The 26,868-nt window shown below is 43.8% G+C and overlaps 1 protein-coding gene across 1 annotated transcript; it reads right to left on the reverse strand.

Annotated features, from left to right (window-relative positions):
- Positions 1-1,204: 1,204 nt before the first annotated feature.
- NCBP3 (nuclear cap binding subunit 3) lies at positions 1,205-26,868 on the reverse strand. The gene is made up of 13 exons (XM_052657249.1): positions 26,692-26,868; positions 24,677-24,742; positions 22,701-22,806; positions 15,075-15,200; positions 12,864-12,992; positions 12,573-12,649; positions 11,723-11,831; positions 9,051-9,150; positions 8,618-8,721; positions 6,496-6,784; positions 4,873-5,027; positions 3,381-3,542; positions 1,205-2,547 (listed from the first exon to the last, which is right to left on the reverse strand). The coding sequence occupies exons 1-13, from the start codon at positions 26,866-26,868 to the stop codon at positions 2,312-2,314; spliced, it is 1,836 nt and encodes a 611-aa protein (XP_052513209.1). The 3' UTR covers positions 1,205-2,311.

The raw sequence follows: 26,868 nt of genomic DNA on the forward strand, positions 1-26,868 counted from the left end.
TTTTCCGGGCTCTGCCTGTTTGTGAGAACTGCAAGGCTGAAGTGGGCACTCTTGGTTAGGTCAGCCTCCACTAGACACTACCTGGCTTCCTGAAAGGCTGCCTTGATCTCTAGCAGACTAGTGGGGGCAGTAAGGCCCTGGGACAAACAGGCCTGAACTGCTGGTGGGAGGGGGTCTGGACTGGGAAACACAAGTGTAAGAAGGGGCATTTTCTGAACAAACATTGCAGAGAGCACGTCAGAGGGGACCCTAGCCCCAAGGACACCTCACTAGAGGACCCACGGGGTGGAACGTGATGGGGTTAAGTCCCATCCACAACCTCATGCACACCCTCAGTGGTCTCCTTGACCTTCCCCCGGCCTGCCACAGACGGTGGTGCTGGCCATCCCGCAGCGGCCACCGCTCTGGGGACAGTGAACCACCACTGAGACACACTTGTGAAGCCAGCAGCTCTGGAACCAGCCCGTTCGCTGGCTAGAGGGGAAACTGAGGCCTGGGCCCACGAAGCAGAGCCAGTAGCTGGCATCTCTGACCACAGCCCCTGCACTTCTCGTGTGACTAACCCCCCCAAAACCCTCCCTCCCTCTTCAAGAACCTGGCTCGCAGCTCCGTGCTTCAGAGGCAAAGAGCTGAGAAACCTCAGCGACCTTCGGTCTCAACTGGCAGAGAAACGAGAACCAGCTCTTTCCAGGAATCTTACCAGGAAGCTGAAACATCATGGTTATACGTTCTCATCTTTCTACAGGGAGGGAAAACAGGTTAACCAACAAAATACAGACAGCACCGTTTTTGCTGTAACTCTCGAGCCTCCTCGCCCTTTCCTTTCTTTACTAAACCACAGCATCCATCCGCCTTCAATCACACCACAGTGGCATCAACCACTAGCGTGACTCACTGGCTCAGCAGCGAGCAAAGACTCTGGAGCCCCGAGCCACACTGGGTGCTGAACATTCCAGGCAGGTGAGGGCTTGTGACATCACACAAGGAGCAAGGGCTTTATTCTAACTCCTAAGCTCTACTGAACTGAAGTTAAAACACTATTTTTAAGCCTGCAGAGGAATACAAACACTAAATACTTCAAAATAAAAATCAAGACAGGAAGATCAAAGAATCTAAGGCCTTTTCATGGTTAAAATAATCTGAAAGGAGACTAGAAATAAACAAACTAAAATTTCTGTAACTATTATCTTATTTGCCAGTTTTGAAGATGTCCTCAGGTGCCAGAACTTGGGAGACAGAAAGAATAAACAGCAGTGCATCACTTCTAAAGTGATCACAGACAACAGGTTCCCATCTCAGGGGATAGGTTTTTCTGCTTTCGGTGGCCAAAAAGCAACTTAAACTCTATGTATAACAGACAGACTCTACAATTAGGATCCTTTAAAAATAATGAGACGCCTCTCTTTGCCGTCTTCCAAAGTATATAATATATATTTAACAGCACATAAGAAGACACCACTTGAGCTTCCCTGGAGGCCAACAGGAAGTATTTTCACATATAAAAATTAAAAATTTAAACGTTCAAATCATCAGTATTTTTTAAACATAATACAGACTTACAAATTGTTCAACATTAACCCATGACCCCACCCCTAGCACGAAAATCCACCCCAAATCCAGAAGTCACAGTTTTTTGTTCCTAAAAACCCCACAGCACTGAACTTGATCTTCACTTCAAGCTGATTGCTAACGAGGCTCCTGACAGAGATCCCCGGGGAGGAACGAAGGGCGGTTGGCGCTGCAGCTCTGATCTACCCGGGCGGCACGGCTGCACCTCTGAGGTCAGGTCCATGTGAGTCAGCCCCCACACTAGGATCCTGGAAGGGTGAGCTGGCAGCTTCCCTAGTCTTTTCCTCTCGAAGGCTGTCCGATAAGCACCTGGGAATTGACTTTTCTTGGAAAAAGGGTGCTGGTAAAGCTGTCAGGGCCAAGGCAATAGTGAGAAGTTCAGTTCTCTGCTCTTTGGATGAACTGTGTAAAACTTTTCTCTTAAAAGACACAATGTTAAAAATATTAAGAAAAAAATGTCTACAAAATCTGGAGGGCTGCCTTTTCTTCAATGGGTAAAGCTTGTGGGGTGGTGGGAAAAGAATCCAGGGCCCAGAATTGTAACTCTGCAGCAAAAAGATTAGATGGATGCCCTTCAAAACAGGTCACGTTTCCTAAGATGTCTTGCTGAAGTAGCAAGAGCTGAGGGTGACTGCATGAGCAAGAGGGGAGGGGCGCCAACTCCCAAGGGGGGGTCCTACTGTGCGCCCCGCCCTACGCAAGACTGTCAGGTTTCAGGGCGGCCACCTCGGCCCCCAGGGCATCAGGACTCAGCGTCTGAGCCAGAGCTGCTTTCCCGACTGACTTCGATCTGGAGAGATGGCAAGTTATCTAAGCGGCTCTTCTTTTGGCGAGACTGTTCTTTTTCCTTAATCAGCGCCCCCCATGCCCTCTGCAGCTCCGAGTCGTCTTCCTCTGTGCCCGGCGCCCTGTGATCCCCTTTCTTCGGGTTCTTTTCTTTGGTCTTGGGTGCAGATCCTAAGCGAGTCCATAAGCTACCTGTGTGGGTGAGAAGGCATTTCAGCTCTGGCAGTCGATGCTGAGCAAGAGGGGGCACTGCAATGCCTCATGTGCAGGGAACACTGGGGGTGGGGGGTTCTGGGGCACTTGCAACCAGGGAGCAACCCTGGGCACGTCCTCCCAGTTCCCTGCCGGCAGACAGGGAACTGGACCCGCTGGGAGATTCTCCCAGCTTGGGGACACGCCCCCCCCAAACCCCCACACCAGACACATCAGAATGAGCTGGGAGGCTGCCTGTGCTCCCTCTGCCCCTGTCTGCTGAGACAACCGCCTGTGCACAGCTTCCTTCCGTCAGGAGTGGGCCATTCCCAGGCCATCCCCACCTACAGCATGCTGCAAATTCATGGACCTGCTACCCCGTCAACTTCTGAGATTCTGCCCACGCTCTGTGCACTTTCTAAAGTGTTAGTATTTGACAATAGACAAATACATAGACTTTCATAGGATAGCCACACAATCAGGCAGTTAGAAGCTTTATTTATAAAGGCTATAATTTATATGGAAAAATGATCATGATAAAATGCTATATGAAAAAAGTACGAGATGTATACGGGCACACGTTGGAACAGCAGGGAACTGAAAAGTATTTGTGTTAGACACCAAGACTCAGGGGTGAGTCTTGTTTCCTGCGTTCCTTGTTTTCCACACTGTTACCATTATCATTACGATGATGATCATAACGGAAGAGGGAAAAATAATGTATTTTTCTCCTGTGCCGCTTCTGTCCTTGTATTAACCAAGTATTTCCACGCTGCACCCATGGTCTCTACTCTTACCCAGTTCCCTCCCCATCAGTTCCCACTGTTACCAACCTGACTTCTTCTCTCGAGTATCAGAGTAGAGGCCTTTAACATCCTGCCTGGGAACACCCAGCCTACTATGTACATCAGAAAAGGGCTCTCTCCGAACAACTGGATTACTACTGAAAGTCTTTTCCGGAGAATATGGTCTTTTTCCCAATCGCTGGCGTATATCTAGAAAAAGAAAAAAGCACTGCTGTGACCATGTAACTATACTTTGTCATCTGTACTGCCAACCTGAGATCTCCCCGAGTAAGGACATGGGGCCCAGCACTACCAAGCGTCTAAAAGCCTTCCCTCTACACAGCCTGGATTCTCCCAGGAAAATTCAAGTGAGAACGCACAGGGGCTCGCAGCAGGGGTGGGGGAAACCTTAGCTGACTGCTCCAGAAAGGAATTTTTGAGGCAGAATTGTCTTTTTTTCCCTTCTTTAAACAGTAGAATCAAGAGCAAATAATTAACAAACAGTGCAGCTAATGAGAAATACCGTAAGCTCCCTGAGGGCAGAAGCCCCATTCTTTGAACATATAAGAAGCTAGTCAATAAAGACTATTACATTGAACAATAAAGGTAATGAGACTGACAAAAAGCAAAGGACCAAGGGAAGCGGTCCCAAATCAAATCTGCGTTTCCTCCGACTCCTCCAGAATCTGCCAGTCCTCTGGAGCTCTTTCTCACAATGACAGCACCACGAACACTCACGAGCAAGTCCCTGCGCTGGGCCTTCTCCCACCTCGCTCTGCTCTCTGAGAACAGCGGCCCCATCTCTCAGCCCCCCAGGCCTGAGCCCCATGGCTTCTTCCCCTTTCCTCCCAGTGCTGAGTCTTCCTCCTTTACAAGGCTGGACATTTTCATCAGAAGATCAGGTTGCTTCCCACCGCAAAGAACTCGGTTTGCTGACTGAGATCCTGGTTCCTCTCCGAGGCCTCGCTCCACTGCCCCCTGCTCTGAGACGCCTCCCACAACAGGCTGTTCCCCAAAAGACCCACTCCCCTCTTTGCTCCCTCAGCCCACTGCTCACAGTGCCTACCGGACCACTCACTCTCTTCAGCTCCAGGCGGATCACCTGAGCATGTGCCCTCATGCTGCTCCATCGGAGTCTATGATGAGCTGGCATCCCCTGCGAGGACTCATGACACCCCCGGTGCCTAGCCTGGGCACACAGCAGGTACGGCCTGCTATGTACGTGTCTGCACATATAAACTCACCAGTTCAAATTCTTAACCATGCATACAATACTTCAACCTAATTTCTATTACCCTTATGTATACCAATGACATACAGAGTAAAATCACTGTTGGGACAAAAATATCAAAAGCTAATATTGCAAAAATCTGATTAAATTTCATGCCCTCAAGTTCCAGTGCCTAACCCAAAATTTAGAAGTGATGAATCAGGACAATGAAACTGGTCCCCAGATGACAGTGTTTTATTCAAGAACCTCCCCTGTCCGCTTTGCTTTCTGGGACTCAGGATAGAGCCCAGAAACACAACTGAACAATACCTGTTTTAGTACTGCTGCCAGCTGGCCGTGGACGTGTGTGCTGACGTTTTTCATCTAACAAATGTCTGACATCTGCAAATTTCTCAGCTGGCAATTTGTTACCAATTCGGTTTTTTATATTGCTTGTGGATAAAGTATCTGCCCTCATGGAGTTCCTTAAAAAAGAGAGGCGGGGTACAGTAAAGCAACTTGAGCTGTGGGACAACACTCACACAACAATCTCACACACTGCGGAAAAAACAATTGAAGAAATCCAATCTAATATGGCCAACATTCACTTAATAACACCATACGCCATAGTTATTTGCTCACAAAAGTCACGACCGGCTTGCCAAAGAGGCCAGTTGGGGTGAGCAGCTCCCCGAGTCTTCCGGGGTGGTTTCCACACGCAGTATCTGGGAGCAATCACAGAGCACATAACCGTGCCTGCCCTTCTCCTGGGACACAGGCCTAAGTAGAGGCCTGCGAAGGATTGATGGCCTCTGCTTCTCCGGCCTGTGAACTGGTTGTAGTCAAGATATAAGATAGCCTACAACCCCTTTCTTTAAAGGGAAGACCTCTCCCACTGTGTCAGGGCAAGGGCATTATTCTGGCAGCATCTGCCATTGGAAAGTTCTCTAAAAACTAAGGATGTGAACAAAGCCATACAAATCAACCAGCTTTAAGATTCTTCTTCCCTTTCCCAAACACACCATCAGGAATTCTTAAGAGAGCACCCCAGCCTCCAGCCCTCTGAGACATGCCTATGCTCTCTGTCTTCAGGAATCTGCTCAGCCCCACTAGTTATCAAAGAATGCATATTAAAACAGCTGTACTTCTTTGTCCATGAATAGCAAAAATCACAACGATAATACCTAAGGTTGGTGAATATCTAGGTAACAGGTGGTAATGTGAGTGGGTAACATCTTTCAGGAAGGAAATTTAGCCATACCACATTTTAAGGCATGTGCACAGTTTTGCACAATAACTGGAATGTATCTAGTTAGTCCAACAGTAAGAAAACAGAAATCTAGGGAATTCTCTGGTGGTCCAGTGGTTAAGACTCTATGCTTTCACTGCTGAGGGCCCAAGCTCAATCCCTGGTCAGGGAACTAGGATCCTTCAAGCTGCAGGGTGTGGACAAAAAAACACAGAAATCTACATGTCCAACAGGAAGGGATTGGTTCAACAAATGATAACACCTGGAAACAAGGGACTACATACAGTTGAAAAAAGAGCAAATGTCTACACTATATTAAATGGAAAAAGCGTATTTCAAAACAATATAAACAGTATAACTTAATATTTGTACAAATGCATCTATAATTTCCCCATATGTTATATATACACATAAAGAGGACAATAAAGTTATTCACCCAACTGCAAACTGCAAACCCAACTCTCTTAGGGGAGGATGAGATTACAGGTGACTTCACCTTCTGTATCATTCATAATTTTTATAACAAGAATCACTTCTTGCTCATTAAGAGGAAAAGCCAGATGCTTTTACTCAAATTCTATAAAGGGTTGAAATTAGAACCGATAAAAGTGATTACAAAATTAATAGGTACTAAGAAGAAGTGAGTAATTGGATTTCAATCAAATTAAAAGCTAGCAGTGATAAAAAGAAAAGAATAGTTTTACCTGATATTTTTCAGCTGAGATTCCACCTCATCAGCATACATGGTCATTTTCATGCTTTTCTTTGGTGAAGGAGTGGAGATCATCTTCAGCTCTAGGTCATAGTCCATTTCGTCGGAGTCTGAGCTGCTGGCACTGGACCGCCTGGACGTGCTCCGCTCCCGGGCCTGCTTGAGGGCCGGGAGCTCCTCGTGGTACTCCACCACCACTCTGTCGTCGGCATCCATGTCCTGCTCCTCCTCCTCCTCTTCTTCCTCCTCTTCAATAGGCTCCTCAGGAACATTCACCAGTCCTAAGGAATTTAACCAAAAATCATTATTAGTATAAGCCCGAACACTAACACCTGATTTTCTGTTCTACATCAGTGACCTTTTTAGAAGACGAGAGTCCCATCCCAAGAGTTTACTGGAGCACTGGCTCTAACAGTGCTGATCTGGTGACCATTCTGACCCCTACAACACATGAACATCTAGGTAAAGGATGGCCTAGCAGCCTGATGCAATTTTATAAAGGTTTCTAAAATACAGACCCTCATCATTATTCACAAATTCTAGATTTATGAATCTGCCGATTTTATTTGTAATTCCACAACCAACACCCATGGCACTTTTGCAGTCATTTGTGGACATGCACAGGAGCAGCAAAAAACTGAGACACCAGCCATGCAAGTTCCCAGGTGCAGGGAAACAAGGTCTGTCCTGCCTTTCTGCTGCAGCTCTCAAACACTGCACACAAGTGTGCTTCTTGCAGTCCATGAGCGCTACTTTTTAACACCTTTGTGATTTTTATTGATGATTTCCATTACAAACAGCCTCCGAGCATAATATCAAGGCTGTCTAGCGTTCCTAAACACAAGAAGGCTGTGATATGCCTTATGGAGAAAACACATGTGTGAGACAAGCTTTGTTTGGGTGTGAGTTCCAGGGCTGCTGCCCTTGAGTTCAACGTTAATGAATCAACATGTATTAAATAAGGTGTCCTTAATCCGAAACATATATCAAATTAAGGTTCTATATTCATCAGTTGACAAAAAGTATCATTAAGAGTCTCTGAATGGTTTTCAATGATCACGGTGACTTTACAGAACATAACCGCCGTAAATAATGAAACGTACCTTTAAAGGTCATGGAAAAATGCTTATAAATGGAAGAAGCACAATATAAAATATATGTCCACAACAGTCATATTTATTGTGAAAAGAGACAAATAAGAAAAATGTAAAATGAAATCAGTTCTTATCTTTTTGCTTTTTAATTTCTTTGACATGAATACTAAGATTATATGATAAAAATATCTTTAACTGAAACTGGAAAAGCTTAACTGTCTAATAGAAAAGTATGTGCATTAAGATGTAGATTTTAAAATATCCAAGTGTGGACATTCACATTAAATTAAAATGTATAGATTTCACCTCTCCCTGTCCCTACTACAAAGATAAAAGTGTATGCCTGTTATTCTGTGTTTGTATGCTGACTTGGCTGGTTCTACAAAGCGTGTAGATTTTCACAGATCAGTTTCAACATAAAAACAAATCTCTATAAAACATAATGAAAATGGTTCTTTAAGAATAAGTACCAAAAGAAAGAAAGGGGGGAAGAAAGGGAGATTTGAAGGGTGGGAAGGTGGGAGCCCCAGGGAGGCAGAGGAACAGAAAAAGAAGAAAAGAAAAAAGACAGACGGAAAAAACAAAATGAAACCCACGTTGTATCCCACTTCACCGCGGCATTCACGTGCACAAGCCAATAAGCAGAGAGTACCAGACACAGCAGCTTATTTTCATCATCAGACAAAAGGACAATAAAATCAACTCGTCTAACAAAATAATTAAAAAATTTTTTCATGCAGCTTGTTATTAATTAGGAAAATTAGATTCCTTAGGAAAAGTTTTAATTTTTCCTACATTTTGCCTTTATTGTTAGAATAGCTTTTATAAAACCATTTGACCTCTTTGTATGGGCAATTTCAAATTAACTGTGACTTGACTTACTTTCCTATATGTTGGCAGAGGGTGAGGGCAAGGAAGAGAGGATGATAAAGTTTGGAACCTTAAAGGACTGTATTAAGGATAAAAATGTCATTTCGGGAGCCAAATATGTGTCTACCCAAGAGCTGAGCAGGCAACTACCGGAATGTCGGTGTTTATAGGACGTCAGGCCAACGTCGTCCCCAATCAGGGCTCTCTTCTTAATAACATCCCGCTGAATGCGACGGGAATGGTATCTCCGCTTCCTGCAACATCGCCAAAATAAGCACAGAATCAAAAACCAAGAGGAAGGGCCTCAACGTCCACTAGTTAATGTCAATTACACCCTGACGCGACGTTAGGTGCTGACACAGAGACATGTCGCGTGAAACCGAAACTCAGCATTCTCACACCATTTACCACAGTTAAAAGCCTTGAGCTCTTTCTTCTTGTCTGCCTTCACGTCCATCCACACAGGGTGATGACAGTCCACTGCAGAATACCCACTGAAGAATACCAACTAATGGAGATCCCTGAAGGATTATGAAAAGCTTAAGTACTATATAAACTGTTGTATTTAAGGTTTTGGACTCACCAAGAGTTACTGAGGATTCCTTTCATGCCTCCGTAATTTGGATTCCCATATTTCATGTAATACTGACTTCTTCTTGCTGCTCCAAGTTCCTTTTTGTCATCTAAAAATTAATTACAACAGTTACCAAGGACTCCCTATGAGTGTGAAGGCAATGTTAAATGGGTTTGAACAAACAAAAAGAATGTTTTTCATAGCTGGGATCAGATCAGCACACTCTGCCTACAGAAGAGAAAGATGCACTATGACCACTCTGAGTCCTCCTAAAGCAGTGCAGTGTCGAGAGGGCGGGGCAAAACTCAGAGACAAATGAGATTAAGCTGCTGTCAGGGAGCTGACTTCAAAGAGAAAATACCAGGAACAATAACAACAACAACAACAACACAATTCCCAAGCAGCATAAGAGAGTGTAGGTTCTCACCAGTGTTCAGGAATCAAAAAGGCTTTTAGAAGAGGTGGCATTTTCATTGCCCCCCGAAAGATGATATTCATTTCTGAATGACAACATGCCAATAACACAGAATCAGGGTCCAAGAAACAGGTTATAAATGGGTCCATATATTTGGTAAACCATGCACTCAAATAAGCAAAAGGAGAAAAGATCCCATTTATCAAAGTAAAATGCCAGTTAACAGGAAGAAAAGATGGTCAGTGAACACATATATTTTCACAATATAAAGGCCTCTGACAACTCCCTGGGCACTCACTCACTACAAAAGATAAATACCGATGTGAATGTGCCCAGCGCTACAGGTAAACCTCGTGGCATTAGTCAGAATGTGCGCCCCACAAAAAACACGCCCACCAGCTCCTTGGAGCAATGGCTGGTTCCAGATCTGGGGCTAGGAAAGTACAAGTTGAGACTGGCAAACCAAGATGGCTCCTTGTGCCATAATAGCAAGAAGGTACTCAAAGAATCGGGCAGGCGTGTCAAAGAACAGTGTGAAGAGGCTCTACTGATTAGATCCAAAATAACCTGTGAATCAAAATAATGACAGAAGAGGTGATAGCCCATTGAAGAAAACTCCACAAATCTGAACTAATATAAACAAGTAAATGCATTAAAAAAAAAACCCGGTAAATACATCAATAAATGGGTAAAAAGGGGAAAGCTCTTCCTTACAGTTAAGTGCCAACTGGTAAATGAGAGTTAAAAAGTCATCAATGGATCTAAAGTATGGCAATCTGATGAGGAATAGGCTATTTACATAGCCTCAAAGCATCTCTCCACAAAACTGCAAATTATAAATGGAAAAAGAGTAACTTTACAGTGAGAAACCTGGCGGCTGTTACCTTAACCAGGAGATAATGGTTAACATCCCCAGGAAGGTGACAAATAAATACAATGTGCCTCCTGGTGCGTGATGTTACACACTGAAAATGACACAACTTCCGTGGTATAAAACGCACAACTCGAATTTAATTAGAAGGAGACATCAAACAAACCAAAACTAAGGGGCAGCTTACAAAATAATGAGCCTGTTCTCTTTAAAAATGTCTCAAAGCTAAGCGGAGGAGCAGCTCCATGTTCAGGGACACTGAGGGGACACGGCAGACTGAAACGCGCAGTCCAGGAGAGGGTCCTAGTGTAGCAGGGAAGGAGTACAAAGAATAACCCAAATTTATTTGACAATCATCGTCGTCGCTATCTTCATCATCATCAAAGACTGCCAACATACTGCACTCAATGTGTGCCAGGCAGTTTTAATATACACAGCGGGGGTACTGGTAAAATCTGAACACAGACTATAAATCAGGTAATAGAATGGCACTAATGTTAAATTTCCTGATTTTGATGACTATGTGTAAAACAAAGTCCTTGTTCTTCAAAAATACTTACTAAAGTTCAGGGGTGAAGGGCTGTCATTTCCAATTAACTCTCAATTGACTCAAAACCACTCCCCTCACATTACTAATGCATATCAAAATCACTATGCATAAAAGGCCTTATGAATTATTAATAGGCTTTTAATTTAATTCTTCTGAGAATTAGAGCTGAAAGGTACTATTAGCAATGTCTAGGAAGACACTGCCATGATACATGAAATTTTTAAAAATTTTCATAGTTCAGATGATAAATTGGCCGAAAAGCATATGGGGCAAACCAGCTTTAACAGAAAATAACTTTAGCCAGCTATCACAAAAGTATACAAATAGCTATTATCCACTTTCAGTGTCTGAAATTCCAACTCAGGCAGCAAGTCATCGATTTTGTTAAGTGTAGAATGTTACAGTTTGAAGGATTTTTGAGATTACTTGGTCTAAGTTCCAATTCAAAAGAGAAGGCATCACTTAATAAAAATCACTTCATTAAAAATAAAAGTCAGGGGCTTCCCCGGTGGCTCAGTGGTAAAGAATCCGCCTGCCAACACAGAAGATATGGTTTAGATTCCTGATACAGGAAGATCCCACATGCCAAGGGAACAACTGAGCCCCTGCACCACAACTAACTGAGCCTGTGCTCTAGAGCCCAGAAGCCACGACCACTGAGCCACACACCACAGCTACTGAAGCCTGGGCACCCTAGAGCTCACGCTTCGCAACATGAGAAGCCACCGCAACGAGGAGCCCCCCGTGGCCAAAACTAGAGACAAGCCTGGGCAGCAAGAAAGACCCAGCACAACCAAAACTAAACAAATTACTTTTTTAAAAAGTCAATACCAATTACCATTTACCTTTTGTAGCAAATCTCATGAATAACCTATTTCCTTTAGCAAGTTTGTTAGCTGGACGAAGATCGTTTCTTAGCAGAGACTCTTCTTCTACCTGCGACAACGTGTCCAACTTAAGAAAAAAAAGAGCATTTTCGATATAAAAATTAAAGCCTTTTCTCATGTTCATTCAGTAGCAAAGATACCATGGATTAAGAAAGCAATCTACTTATAATAAAACCCATAAGCATCACAGCGCCAGTTCCTCTGCAGAATGTCTAAGTCAGAGGTCTTCCCTGACCACCTTGTCTAAAAGAATCATCTCCATCATTCTCTATCCGCTTACCCTTCTTTACTTTTCTTCATAGCACTCATCACTTCCTGACATTACATTACATATCTGCGTATCTGTGTATTGTCTGTCTTCCCCACTAGAATGTAGGCTCCAACAGGGCAAGGACTTTGTTTTGCTTGACGCTATATCCCCAGCACCTAGAATTTGGTATATAGTAGGCACTTAATAAATAATTTAAAAATGAATACACTTTAATATTTCCAACAATAGTACATATGCCATCAGAAGATACACCATTACTTGCTATTCCTTAATTTTACTGATTAGATAGCACTGCAAAGTCTTTCTCAATAAAACCATTTCCTTTCATACAGAAGAGTGAGTGCTAAGATCTCAAGATGAATCATTACACCCACAAGAACTTAAAAGGCCAAGAGCCTGGGCCCCCCTCAGGAGGCGCAATGGTGCAAGTCAGCGGAAGAACACAATGTCCGATCCTAAGCCTTTAAGGCTCAGGTATCAAGGCTGTAGGCAGCTGCTTACAGTGAAAGCTCACAAACACGTGTGCCCTCTACTGACCTCTACATCACTTGAGTTCTCATCTTCAACTTCTCCTTCTTCAGCCTCATCATCATCAGAACTGTCTTCCTGCTTGTCTAAAATGGAATGTGAGGGACAAGATGAATCTTCACTCCCTCTCACACACATTAAAAGTCTAACACTGTCTCCTCCTCTTTATTAATGATCCAAAGCATCATAGCTTGTTTCGGAAATAACTGGCAATGAGATACTACGTTAACACTGCACAGAAATTCAAACTGTAAAGAATAGGACCTTCAGCCCCAAAGTTCCTCCTCTGTCATCAGTTACCTTTTTTACTTTTCTCGGATGACTTGTCCTCGTTGGCATCCTTGCTTCTTATCTTATCCAGGGCTGGCAGAGAACTCATATTGATAAGGGCTCTTGTGGCCGTCATTTCATCCAACCAAACCACATTACCTAAAATAAAATGTAAAACAACACGTCGCATCCAAGCGATTAAGTTTCTTGAGAGCAGAGACTACATTATATTCATTGCTACAGTATCATTCAGCTATGGACTGGCATCAATAAATGTACAGACCAACCAATGAAAGGAAGTATAGAACCTAGTAGTAAAAACTTCTTTAATAAGATTAGCCTAGAGAAGTATTCCAAACTGGGTCCCACAAAATAATGGTCAAGTACTCCATGAAAATAAGTTCTACACATTAAAAATGCCTGGCATACAGTAAGTGTTATAAGTAAGTGCTAGCAGTTTCTGATGATGAAGATGATGATGAAAATGTCAAATAAATGTCCTTCATCCTTTATTCTTCTGACCCTCACATGGAAGCCCTCTGCTCTTCCTTGTCATCCAGACATGCTAAATGATGTTTCCCTACTGTACAGTGCGGGTGATGAGGGCACCCATGGCATATAAAGACTGGAGGAATGACAGCCACTTGGCTTTGCAGCAACCAATGTATTTTGCTCCTTTAAGAGATTTAGCAAGAAAAAGGTCTTGAGAAGATCAACTTTAAAGCAGCATTTCTCAAACTTAAGTTACCCCTGTATCTCAGTTTGGGAAATGAAGGTCTAAAGAGTCTCATTTTTTGTTAATAATATGCTACATTGTTGCTGCTGTTATTTAGTCACTAAGCTGTATCTGAATTTTTTGTGACCCCATGGACTGTCACCTGCCAGGCTCCTCTGTCCATGGGATTTCCCAGGCAAGAATACTGGAGTGGGTTGCTATTTTCTTCCCCAGGGGATCTTCCTGACTCAAGGGATCAAACTTGGGTCCCTTGCACTGGCAGGTAGATTCTTTACCACTGAGTCACCAGGGAAGCCCAATATGCTACATGATCTTGAGCAAGTAATTCCCCTCCTCTTTTCTGATGCACAACATGAGGGAGTGAGCTGGATGACACTAAGGGTCCCTCTAACATTGCTTAGATAGACAGTTATAATTAGTTAAATCAGGTGTTAGCAAATCCAGCTCATGACCCATTATTCATTCATTCATCCATCTTCCATCCATTTATCTACTTATATTTGTACTTTATTTATTCAGTTATAAGTAACATACAATAAACTACACACCTGCCACCTGTTTTTGCAAACAAAGTTTTACAGAAAACAGCCAGGCTCATTCAATTATATGGTCTATGGCTGCTCATGCTACAATGGCAGAGCTGGGTAGATTCCAGAGACTATATATGGTCTGCAAAGCTTCCAATATCTTTTATCCAGTCTTTTATTTTTATTAAAAAAAAAAAAAAAGGTTTGCCAACCCCTGATCTGGATGGTCTAAGTTAAGCAAACAGACAAAAGGAGAAAAATCTTTTAACTCTGTCAGTCATGTTTCTTCTTTTGGTGATTTAACATCTAAAAAAAGCAGCCAGAAAAACTGGGAAAACCAGGTCAGCATGCTGGCAGAAAGTGAAGCCAGACTAGAAGCGAGTCAGGACCAGAAGCCAGCAGAGTGGGTACCGAAGGTCAGGCTAGACTTGAAGTAGGGACACAAGTCAGAAATCACAGTTAGCTCACAAGCGGAACAGCCCCAGATTAGGACCAGCAGATGAAGCTCAAGAGAACAGAGGCCAGAGCAAGCAGAGGTGAGAAGTCTGGCACAGCACCAGAGGGTTCTGGTCTAGTTCCAGGTCAGAGACAGCACTCTGAAAAGCTGCTGCAATGACAAGGCTGAAAGCCCTGAAAAGGCAGCCCCAAGTCTATGCGGCCGGACTCACGCCTTTGCTGGGAAACTGTGGGTGTCAGGAGAGGTCTCAATTGTGTACCTGGATTCAGATGCCAGCAACCAACCTCCCAGAGGCCTGACCACCACCTCTGAGCTGCCTCAGAACACTTATGGAAAATGATGTGGCAGGCTGGCTAATGTACAAGGACTCTGGTTCTCATCAGTGGGAAATTTTTCTCTCCTGGGCTGAAGGCAGAGGTTAGACATAGTCTGGCCACAATCATTCACCATTTGAGATGGCAAGAATTCTTTTTAAATCATATACAAAAGCATATTCAACAGAACACTTTGGGGGTACTTACAGGAGGTATCATCCAACCACTCGATGTGAGCTGGAGGATATTCTTTAAAATAGGAAAAGACATCCTGGGTGCTCATCTCATCTACTCCGCAAATGTAGATTGTCTCCAGTCTCACTTTGGGGATTGCTAGGAAAACAGGACACAGAAAAGATGAGAGAATTTCCCACCTGCTGCTGCACAGCCCACCAGTACCCCTTTATGACAGTTCAGATAATAATTTTAAAGAGAAACGCACTGGGACTTCCCCAGCAGTCCAGTGATTAGGACTCTGTGCTTCTACTGCAGGGGGGGTACAGGTCCCATCCCTGGCCAGGGAACTAAGATCCCCCATGTCACATGGCGAAAAAAAAAGAATATGCTGAAAGAGATGACAATTATTTCAAGAGAAAATAAGACTTGACAGCAAGGCAAACTTTAAGTTTTTATCACACAACAAGAGCATTAAACAAATGACTTAATTCAGAACGGGCTTATTAGGCTGAGAAAGATTAAACAAGTGGTGCTCATAATATACACGATACCTTCTCCTCAAAATGACCTGTAGTAATTAAAGGAATATCAAATGCAACAGGATTATACACTGAACTTGATAAACTGACTCTAACATTTTTTAAAGGTATGTCAAAGAGAAATGCGTGTTAGTCCAGACAGTTCTGAAAAGAAGAAGAGACACTGCCCTTGGATGTCAAGCAAAGTCTGAAACTGGAGTAAAGAAATCCTACAAACCAGTAAGAAAATGACAGTCCCAAATAGAAATGGGCAAAGGACAGGAGCAGGCAGTTCACACAAAAAGAAAGAGGAAAGGCCAATAAACACGTCAAGAGATGTCTGGCCTTACTACTAATCAGGAAAATCCATCTTAAGATTATCAGTTTCCACTGACCAGATGTTTAACTTAAGTCTTTTAGCATCGGTTAGTGGCAGGATGAGCCACTGCCTCTGCTGGTGGAAATGTGAACTGGCACAGCCACTCTGAAGGGCAACTCAGAGTACCTATTACAAATGAATTAATAGGCTTAGGAATTCTCTTCAATATCTGTCCTAACACATTGGTTCACAGAGTGGCTCACACAAAGATGTTCGTTGCAGCACTATCTTAATAACCCAGCAGCTATCAAAGTAATAAATTATGGCTTATCCATATCAGACGAATCATGTTTTATCCATATGATAGTCACAGGACAGTAAGCAAGCAGTTAAAAACAGAGATAATTTATCACATACCACGGAAAGATTCTAAGACACATTACTGAGTGAAAAAAAAGATGCAGAAAAATACATACATTAAAAAACATAAATATCACCATATATTTTCTAAAGGTACATATTTATTTACACAAATATCTAGAAAAAAAAGGCTGGAATAATTCCGTCCACACTGATAATAGCTCTTACCTCTAGGAAGGAAGAAAGGTTGAAGGCTGTGGTCAAAAGCAACCCCAGCATTACCAGAACTGTGTGTTAACTTTTTTAGTAAACACTTGAAGCACATTATTTAATCTTTTTAATTGTGAAATATGCAAATACATCAACAAAGAAACGATATTTTAAAAAATACCTTAGATCCACCACCTAGCTTTATGCTTAAATTCTTAAAACGATGTGAGGCAAATAAAACGTTACATATAATACCAGGACCTGTGTAAGCTCTCTGAATCCCTTCTCTCCCCGGCTTCTCCAAAGCAGTTCTGTCAAGAATTCAACATCCACGACTCCTAAGGATGCTTTTTTTTTTTTTTTCCTAAGGATGCTTTTATATGTCATATATTTTATTTAAAACAAATTCGAAATACATGTGAACACTTCCAGATAAAAATTCCTTTTTTGTGTGTGTCATTTTGAAGAGTAAAAGATAGGTTTAATGGGAGCCATTCAATGTGGCCAGAATAAATTGGGTAAGTATCTTTCTGCCAACTCAGATTCATGAAAACAGAGACATCAAGATTTATGAATCCTAGCACTAATCCTTATTAGTGCCCAGCAGTACAACAATGAGCAGAAGGATTTCTCTGGTGATCCAGGAGCTAAGACTCCACACTCCCAATGCAGGGGGAAAGGACTGATCCCTGGTCAGGGAATTAGATCTGACATGCCTCAGTAAGAGTTTGCATGGTGCAACTAACACCTGGAATAGTCAGACAAACAAATACATAAATAAATATTAAAAAAAAAAAAAAAAACAAGCAGAGACCCAAATGAGATGGAAGCCACACTGGCCACGCAGAGTGACTCTAACATGCAGGGTGGGAAACTGAAGGGGTAGCCCAGGGAACTTTCTCAGTTCTTCAAACTAAGTGCCATGATTTTGGAAGAAAAAATCCTATGAGAAGTAAAGAGCTGGTTATGAAGAAGGTAACAAACAACAAGGAGAGCTTCCGGTGAAGGCAGAGGAAACAGACTAAGGAGCAAGAGAAAAAAATCTCGGAGATGCTGATACAAAGAAGGATTTAATCATATGTGAGACAAGCTCAAGATACGATGGAAGGCTGCCAAAGCAGAATGTCAACACTTCTTCACCTTGCTGACAATGTCACTGCTTAAAATAAAACAAAGCAACAAAGACGGCACCTAGATTTAGGCCCAGCTGATGGACAAGGACTAACTGCTGAGGTGGCAATAAACAGATGAACTGGGGAATGAGAACTGGGTATTTACCGAGTGCTGACTACAAGCAAGCGGGTAAGGGAACCATCTTCCCTTCCAACAGGGAAGATCCCAATTACTGACAGGTAGCGGAACACAAAGGGCTCTATGGTGGCTCAGACAGTCAAGAATCTGCCTGCAATGCGGAAGTCCTGAATTCGATCCCTGGGTTGGGAAGATCCCCTGGAGGAGGGCATGTGGCAACCCACCCAGTATTCTTGCCTGGGGAATTCCCATGGACAAAAGAGCCTGGCAGGCTACAGTCCGTGGGGTCACAAAGAGTCAGACATGACTAAGCAACTAAGCACAGTACACAAAACTCAAGTTTTTAGGAAAGCAGATTTCTGAAAATCCAAACAAGTAGTAGTCAGTCCAAGCCTAAGATCAGAAGGATCAAAAAAACCTGGAAGACACTAAATACAGTAACTCAGAGTATGAGAGGTGATCCCAAGAAAAGAGAAAGCAGCAAAGCTTAGCTGAGCATGACTTGCCAAAGAACACATATGGGAGACGGTAAAGGGCAAATTAACAAATATAAGAGAATAGATGTAAGATTCTGAAAAACTGTGTCAGGCTCTGAAGCAACACAAAGTGCCGATGACAGACTGTCACGTGAAGAGAAAGAAAGCAGCATGACTACAAGGGGAAGCAAAAATAAAGTCCACACTCAGAAGAGATTAGAAGGAAACCCGCAAAATGCTGACAGTGACTGCGTTTGGGTGGCGGACTGTGCGCAACCTTTCTTACTTCATTCTCCAAATGTTTTTTGGTGGACATGAACTGTCTGTCTAACATCTAAAGAAGAAAAGGTTATAGTCCAGAGCCAACAGGCTCAACAAAAATGCTGATGGTTGGTTTTATTTACAAGTGTTTGGAGCAACACTGCTTTGGGAAGATGATGCAGGAAAAAGGGCAGGACTGTTGATCAGTTTTGCTACAGTACTAATGGAGAGCAGCACCTATCATTAAGTAAGAACCAAAACCCAAGACAGGTGACAAGGGCTTTAGAAATAGTTTTTTTTTTTTAAATCTTTTGGCCTTGTCCTGTGGCATATGGGATCTTAGTTCCCTGACGAGGGATCGAACCCATGCTCCCTGCACTGGCAACACAGTCTTAATCGCTGGACTGACAGGGAAGTCCCCAAAGAATAGTTTTAATAGATTCAAACCATCTAGTTTAGAGTTATACCCTATTATACTGACTAAAACACGAAGCAGTGATTTCACAATCAGGTAATAATCTCTAAGATTACTGCAGGGAAGGAGCAAGGTACCTTAAACTTTAAGGACTGATCCCATACTGACTTTCATAAAAGAAGAAAAGAGAAATTCCCAACCAGATCACAAAGACTGTCATTCTCAGAAATGTTTAAAATACAGCTTAGACAGAATCTCTGATCCCTTAAGAAACCAAGTCTTTCCCATAGGAAATGATAAGCCAAGCAGCAAGCCAGCTGACCTCTTCTCTTTTTTGACTGGATTAGCAGGCCAAGAAATTCAAAGAAGACCACAGATGGTGTTCTACCTCAAGTTTATTAAGGCACGTAAGCTAGATCCCCACGACAATAAAATGGGAGACGGGCCAGAGAACAGAATAAGACTATCATTCATGGATCTGTGTGTCACGGCATGACATGGGATTATCCTGTTAGACATCTACCAACAACTGGATGAACATGGAGAAGCCATACCAAAGGGGGGAGTGTAGCTAAAATGTTGAAGGGCAGAATTAAAACGAATATAACTCCACAGGTGGAAACGGAGTCTTGAAATCATGATGGAACTTAATCAGGACAAATAAAAAGGCAAGTTTTTTAAGGACACAATGAGAAAGACTCTTTCGACAGGTGCAGTTCCTGGGGGAAAGAACTGGTGCTCTGGTTGGCTAGAAGGTGACTACTACGAAGTGGCCAGGACAGACACCATGGTCAGAGTCCTGCCAAGCGCTCCACACATCCAAGCAAATCTGGAATCTGCACCTCACCTGGTAAAGCACAGCAAGAAACTGAGCAGGCTCTAAAGGAGGGAGACCACAAAGCCTTGTCACGTGAGAGAGTCCAGGGCACAGGCTGTCCATTCCTTCACCTGCAGAGTTACTGTGTGAATGAGGAAATGACTTAATGTTCTTCTAAGAGTTATGCAGTAACTAACAGATAGAAATTACTAGAAAGCAATTTCTTTTCAACATGAAGACGTATCCAAAAACAAGACTGACCGCTTCATAAATAGCTCTCATGCCACCACTAAGAACTGTTCAGGCAGAGGCCACAGACCGTTGGGAACTTTGCCTAAAGGCCTGCAGCACAGGGCCAGAAATGGGACCCAGATGACTCTTAAGGTCCCTTCCAACCTTATGGGGCATGAGGGCATTGACCCTGGAGATAAAAAGATCCAAGCTGCTTAACACCCAGTCACTCAAGAGTAGCAGGTCATTCAGTACAGACTGGTCTAGCACACTGCATCCCTGAAACGAGCAGAGACGTCAGGAACACAGGCTTCAGTCAGACCAGCCTTCTAAGTCAGCCTTGCTACTTACTCCCTGTGGGACCTTGGGCAAGTTTCTCAACCTCTCAGCATCTTCCTTTCCCCACCAGTAAAACAGAAATGATAAAACTTTCCCTGCAATGGGGTTGCTGAAAGGGTACATTAACCACACAGCAGAGTGACCGCCACGTGGGGAGCACTTATAGAATGGTATATTTCATCACTGTTGATGTTAATAAGAAGAAATAACCCGGTACCTTACTGTGGCTGCAGGAATCGAGATGTTTATTCCAATGTCCCCATTCTCACAAGAGGCTGGGCCACTTAAATGGCTGTCTGGAAGATGGAGAATGCCAGATAATAATAATAACTAACATTTACTATGTGCCAGGCACCACTCTAGGAATCCTAACATTTTGTTAGAACCTCCCAACAACCCTGTAAGAACTGTTAACCTGACTTTCCAGATGAAGATACTGAGGTTCTCAGAGGCTAAATAACTTGCCTAAGATTACAGAGTTAGAAGGTGACAAGTCAAGATTTGAATACAGACAGTCAGGCTTCAGAATCCATGCTCTTAGGGTACAGTTAACCCTGACTGTACAACAGAATTACCAGGGGAGATGAAAAAATAGTAACTCTGAGATTTATCCAAACCTACCCCCTACTCTAAATCGATCTGTGAAAGGCAGCAGGGTTCTCTGGAGTTCAAGAACACAGTCTGAAGCCATGCTGCCTTCTGGGCCAAAAACAGGTTGTAATGAGCCACTGATAGTTTAGGGAGATCTACGGTCTTTTATGAGTATCTTCAGAATCATGAGATCAAGACTGTTTTTCAAAAAGCATTTTTTTTTTTGAATTAAAATTTAACCCCAAAAGAAGAGGTCCTATTCAGGAGAGTATCATATTCCCATTTTATGAACAAAGAAAATGAAACCTAAAAAGGTTCACTAACTCCCCCACATTCACTAAAGAACTGAGACTGGATCCCAGGAGGGCTCCGGGCTCAGAAGAGCCCCAGCACAGATGGGAAGAGAGACTGACGAGGGTAATTAGGGATGCTGCAGAGGGCATGACATCTGAACCAGACAAAGTGAGGGACAAGGAAAGACAAATCAGCAGGGTGACAGGCATGAATGAGATCAGAGGCAAGATGTCACATGGAATGCGCCCAGGACTAGAAGTAAACAGGCGTGGTGTGAAACCACGGTGCGTCCAAGGTGGGGCTGTGGGAGAGGCCTCAGACGTCTGTGTGGGTCCAGTGTGCGGGCACATGAACGACCAGCTGCACAGCTGGCCCTGGCCTTCACAGGACTTTTCCTGAAACAGACAACCACTCGAGCAGATGCCTGGAAACCTAGCCTGCGAGGCAAGCAAGGTCATGTTTCCAAATTGAACACGATGCAGAATAAAAACAGTGAAGTAGCATCCAGAGTTGAGCTACTCTGACCACCGGGAAGGACCGCGGAGGCCTGGGTCTCTGCTATCATGTCATACATTGTAAGGCAACAGAGCAAAACAGTTAAAAGCAAGGCTTTAGGGTCAGATAAATCTGAGTTCTAATCCTGACTCCACTTTTACTAGTTGTGTAAACCTGCGCATTTATTTAATTTCTTTGAGCCTGTTTCCTTCTTTGTAAACTAGGGATAAAAATATATTCCTCGTGGGGTTGTTGTGAGAAATGAGTACGAAACAAATATGTAATGTGCTAATTAACACAGTGCCTCATAAGAGAGCAAGTTCCCAACAAACAGTAGCTACTCTTTCATTCATTCAACATGTTTTTATCAAATAGGCAAACCTAGAGAAACTCATACAGCAGAGCACAGACCTTTAACGTGCCTTCAGATGGCTGCCTATTAAAGCCCTTCGCCAAGTCTCAAATTTGCAAATACAACAAAGGCAGATCATTTGCATTTATGGGATAATAAACATGGCTGTGAACTCACGAAAAGGGAAGCAATAATTTTCCCTTCTATTTATAAACTGTCTTCAAAATCTGGGGTAGGTTATCATATTTAAGAATTCAGAGTGAGTTTCAGGAAGCAAAATACTTAACCTTAATAAAACACAAAAATAAAGTAAAATCACAAACCTGGATCAACAGAAGTATTAACGGTATCCCTCACCAATCTGACTCCTCTAAAAGAGTCTCACTGCGATACACTCCTGCTACATTTAAAGGCAAAGAAAAGTGAACACTTCTACAATAAAGCAGAAAATGAGTAAGAGTCCCACAGAGCCACAGTTCTAATCGCCGATCTGCCACCAACTCCATGAGGTTCTCTGGGGCTCCTTAGACAGTCTCCTGAAGTCCTGACACAGCCAAATGAATACACACACACACACACACACAAAACACTGAGACACAGGTAACGCAGCTCATCGCTAACAGGCCACCTCAGAAGCGGCGAATTCACAAGTTCCACGTGAGGTGAGGCCAGAAGCACAAGGCCGTGGCAAGGAAACTGCGGAAACCCCCCCCCAAACACCCTGTACCTTTCTTCATCATGTCTCGGTCCAAGGCTACATTTCTTTGGGCAAGATTTACTTCTGATCGAAAATGGAAGCGCTTGGCTCGCTGCTCCTTCTTTTCAATCGCTTCCTAGAAGGTGCAGAAAAAAAGCCAAAGAAGTGAAATGCGGAGGAGAGTTAAATCACAAACATCATGTGATACACCGGCGACAAGCAACTCAAAAGGTATGAACAACACTGTGCCTTGCCTCATTGTTGCAATGAACAGGGTATTGGCAATGGCTGGCAGAGTGGGCGCTAGCAGTGCTGCAATCTGTCATCATCTCGAGGACGACTCAGTGCCTATCAATGTATCTATGCAGAAACCGGGGCACAAAAAAGCTAAAATGTTTGCCAGGGGCACTTCAGCTGGTAAGGGGCACATCTTCTCAGCGCTATTTCTAGAAGCCCCACCACCGCCCCCATTTCACATCGTCTGTGTGCATGGTAATCACACCTATCACGTTATGTCTGCCTGAGCAGTCCACTCCCTAAAGCTTTTTTTGTGTTTAAAAATAACACTGAAGCCAAGAAACTCTCTCCTCTATTCTAAACTTGTGTCCACAGAATTGCCAATTTTCATCTTGAAGTGAAAAGAAGCACTGATGCTTTCTGAAAAACCAAATAATCAGCTTCCTAATTTTTTTTTTTTCCCCAAGAGCTAAAATATACCCAGGTCCAACTGTGGGTTTCTGATAGCTCTTTGGAACCTTCACTAATTGTATATTGACTTTGCCACACTAATTGAAGGTCTGACTATAGAAAGCTTCTGGGGATTGGTAAGGCAGCAACACTTCTGTTATTTCCCAATAGTTATGTTAATTTTCTCCACTGAAGTCTTCCCACTGGAAACAACTAGTTTACCTTCCTTTGGTAACAACCAAAGTACCAATTCTTGGCTACCACCCTTTCCACTATGTATTTGTTTCAAATAGTGGTAAATTGTGTAGGCTTAAGAACAGGACTGCACACTGCTTTTTCAGTTTCAGTAAGAAAACACCTTCACTTCATTCTATTTTCCTGTCAAAAAACATGATCAGTTCTTTCTTTTTGCCTTTAAGCAATTTGAGACAGATCGAGACCCAGATAAAACACAAAAAAATAAGCATGACATACTTATTTTTATTTTTGCTTTCATACATCCAATATAGTAACACCGTATTATTTATTCAGAGTTTTAATTCAACTCTTTAAATGGCACACATTAAAATCAGAAAGAATGTTTAAGCTGAATATCAACACCAATTAAAGCAACAAATAAGTACTGATTGTAAGGAAAATAATGTCTGGTTCTGTGAAGAGCTGCAATGAAGCTGGTAATCTAGTAACAGCTATCACCAGATAAAAGGCAATACTCCCAGGCAGTGAAAACAATTCAGTCCGCTCGGCCTTCAAAGTTTAGCCACATATTCATGAAAGGCTATTTTTCTAGGCCTCAATCAGTGAGGAATAAAGACATTTACTAAAGGCCTACTATGTGCCAGACACTTTTATGCTTTGCTTCATTTAAAGTGGAAACAGTTTACACATTTTTTAAAAAATGGATACGGACATCCGCCTGCCAATGCAGGGGACCCAGGTTCTACCCCTGGCCGGGGAATTAAGATCCCATATGCTGCGGGGCATCTAAGCCTGTGCTCGGCAACAGAAGATCCCACGTGCCACAACTAAGACATGACACAGCCAAATATATATGTATGTAAAAGGAACACACAGAACTTTTTCTTGGACATGGTTAAGCACAGGCGTCTAGTGATTTTATCTTCTCATGGATTCAAGAACACACAAATGCTGCCTGTTCTCAGGCATCATTGTAAAACACAAAATATAAACTTAAAAAGGCTTAATCCAACAACAAAAAAAGGTGGTAAAGAATAACTGCTGTTCTACAAGTCCTAGGGACTTGCTCATTAAGTTCAACCGCTTCTCAAAATGAATAAATGAATCATGGTGTATCTTACCTTGGAGGTGACATCAATTCCGGTGATGAAGCTGCCAGCCTTGTTTTCATATCTTCTGCTTGTGTCCTAACACCAAGGGGATGGGTGAGAAATGCTAACAGGCAACTGAGGACAAGCACACGATAAACAACAGCCTGACAACCCATTCCTTCTGGATAGTCTTCTTTTCAGCAATCTGTTCCCTACCCTGACAACCCTTTATTATGAGGAAGCCTGTCCCAGCGACTCCCTGGTAGCAATCAACCACTCTACCAAGAAGCTTTTTCTAAATCAGAGCCTGCCTGTCCACAACCTAAAGTAATTCCATCTACTGAAGGTATCCGTGTAAATGAAAATCCAAAGGCATTCGTGAGAAATACCCACGATGAGGTACAGTCACTCATCTCCCCGGCTCAGACTGGACAAATTCATTGTGCCAGGCCACCAGATGGGGCACAAGTCTTCACTGAAATGCAGAAAGTCCAGGCTCACCTCGACCTTCTGGGGGAAACACTACACTGTGCAATGAAAACAGGATGAGACTCGGCAGCCGGGGGACTCAAATCACAGCTCTAAGCTTCGCTGGTTACAAGACACTGTACAAGCCCCCTGGCTTCTCTGGACCTAGGTTTCTTCTGCGGCATCTGCCTACCTTTCTGACCTCTTTTACTGCTCTCCCACTTGTGCTACAGAACTTTCTGTTCCTCCAATAAAACAATCTTGTTCCCATCTCAGAGCCTCTGGGTTTACTAAGTTGCCCCTGCTGGAAACAAACTCTTCCAGATCTGCACATGGCTGGCTCCTTTCTGTCACTTAGGGTCCAGCTGAAATGTCACTATCTCAGAGGACTTTCCTGGTGATCCTGTGGCATTCTGCTTCCTGCTCTCCACAGCTTCCCTCTGCACTCTTCCACCCCATTAACGTGTTTTATTCTCTCCACAGCATTTACCACTGTGGGAAATTATGAGTTAACTTGTGGCCCCCAACTGGAACATAAACTCCAGGACAGAGTCTGACCTTGATCTTGATCAAGTGGCTAGGACTGTGCCTGCCACAAAGTGTTAGGGATACAACAGTACACGTCCAACGGAACGAATGAAGGGATGACAACATGTACTTCTCAACTTCCTTGATATTTAAATGATAACATGTAAACCACTATGTTAACTGTTGTTGCCAGAGTCATTATAATTTACAATCTGCAGTGCGCCTACATTTTTAAAAAACTTCTTCCATGATTTCAGTTTAAAATCAACACTTGCAGACATGTGGCAAAAAAGTGGACCAGGTCAGATGAGAAATTAAGTACTAATACACAAGAAGAGCCACGCAGGCCTGAGACCAGCCCTAAGAACATCAGACCACCAAACCACAAGCAAAAACACCTCTCCTCATCCTACTGTGACAGAAGAGAGGGACCAAGGACCACTGCTGGCTCGCTGATGTTGATTCCCCGAAGGGTGAGATGCTGGAGGCACGGTGTAGCAGTGGAGCCGCGCGGGGACGAGATGACCCTCAGGTCACAACAGAAACACTGAGTTTCTGCAGCTGACAAGCCCAGCCCTCCCGAGGGAAACCGCGGGTGCTCTGGTTAACAAACACCAGCTAAACCGGAGCAGGATGCCCGCGCCCCGCTCCCCGACAGTTCCTCTGGGCCGCTCCAGGTTGTGTCCCCGCCCGGGGGGGCTCCCTCTTTATCTCAAACCGCACCCCCCAGACAAGCCCTAACCCTCCTCACTCGTCCTCTTGCACAGAGCGGCTCGGAGAGGCAGCGAAAGGGGTGTCCTCAGCTATCACCCCACTCTCTCCGACCCCTCCGCCTCAAGCCCCCTTAACACCCACTTCCGGACGCCCGGGCGTCCTTTCTCTCGCTCCTCCGACTCTGCTCCAGTCTGGCGCCCCCGCCCCCCGGGCGCTCGCCCCGGTGCCCCCCTCCGCAGACTTCCCCCCCGCCCCGGCCGCCTCCCCTTCCGGCTCGCTCGAGCGCGGGACACTCGCTCCGCGACCTCCTCCTCGCCCCCGCCCCCCGCCCGTACCGGGATCAGTTCTTTCAGCGAGCGCCGAACCGGCACGACCTCTAGTTCGCCCTCCTCCACCTCCATGGGCTCCGGTTCGCCTCGGTCCAAACCCGCTTCAGGCGACGGGAGCCCCAAGGCCGGCCCCGCCGGGGCCTCCGCCTTCACCGACACTCGCAGGCCCCGTACGGCCGCCAT

The sequence above is a fragment of the Budorcas taxicolor genome, chromosome 19 (genome assembly GCF_023091745.1).
Source record: "Budorcas taxicolor isolate Tak-1 chromosome 19, Takin1.1, whole genome shotgun sequence".
Classification (NCBI taxonomy): domain Eukaryota; kingdom Metazoa; phylum Chordata; class Mammalia; order Artiodactyla; family Bovidae; genus Budorcas; species Budorcas taxicolor.

Bases quoted from the DNA above. Each gene is read 5' to 3' on its own strand.
- NCBP3 (XM_052657249.1), bottom strand. From the start codon at position 26,868: ATGGCGGCCGTACGGGGCCTGCGAGTGTCGGTGAAGGCGGAGGCCCCG. The intron at 8,722-9,050 runs GTGAGTCCAAAA...GCGATGTTGCAG, and splicing joins GGAATCCTCAGTAACTCTTG to GAAGCGGAGATACCATTCCC. The intron at 6,785-8,617 runs GTAGTTGCCTGC...TAAATTCCTTAG, and splicing joins CTATAAACACCGACATTCCG to GACTGGTGAATGTTCCTGAG.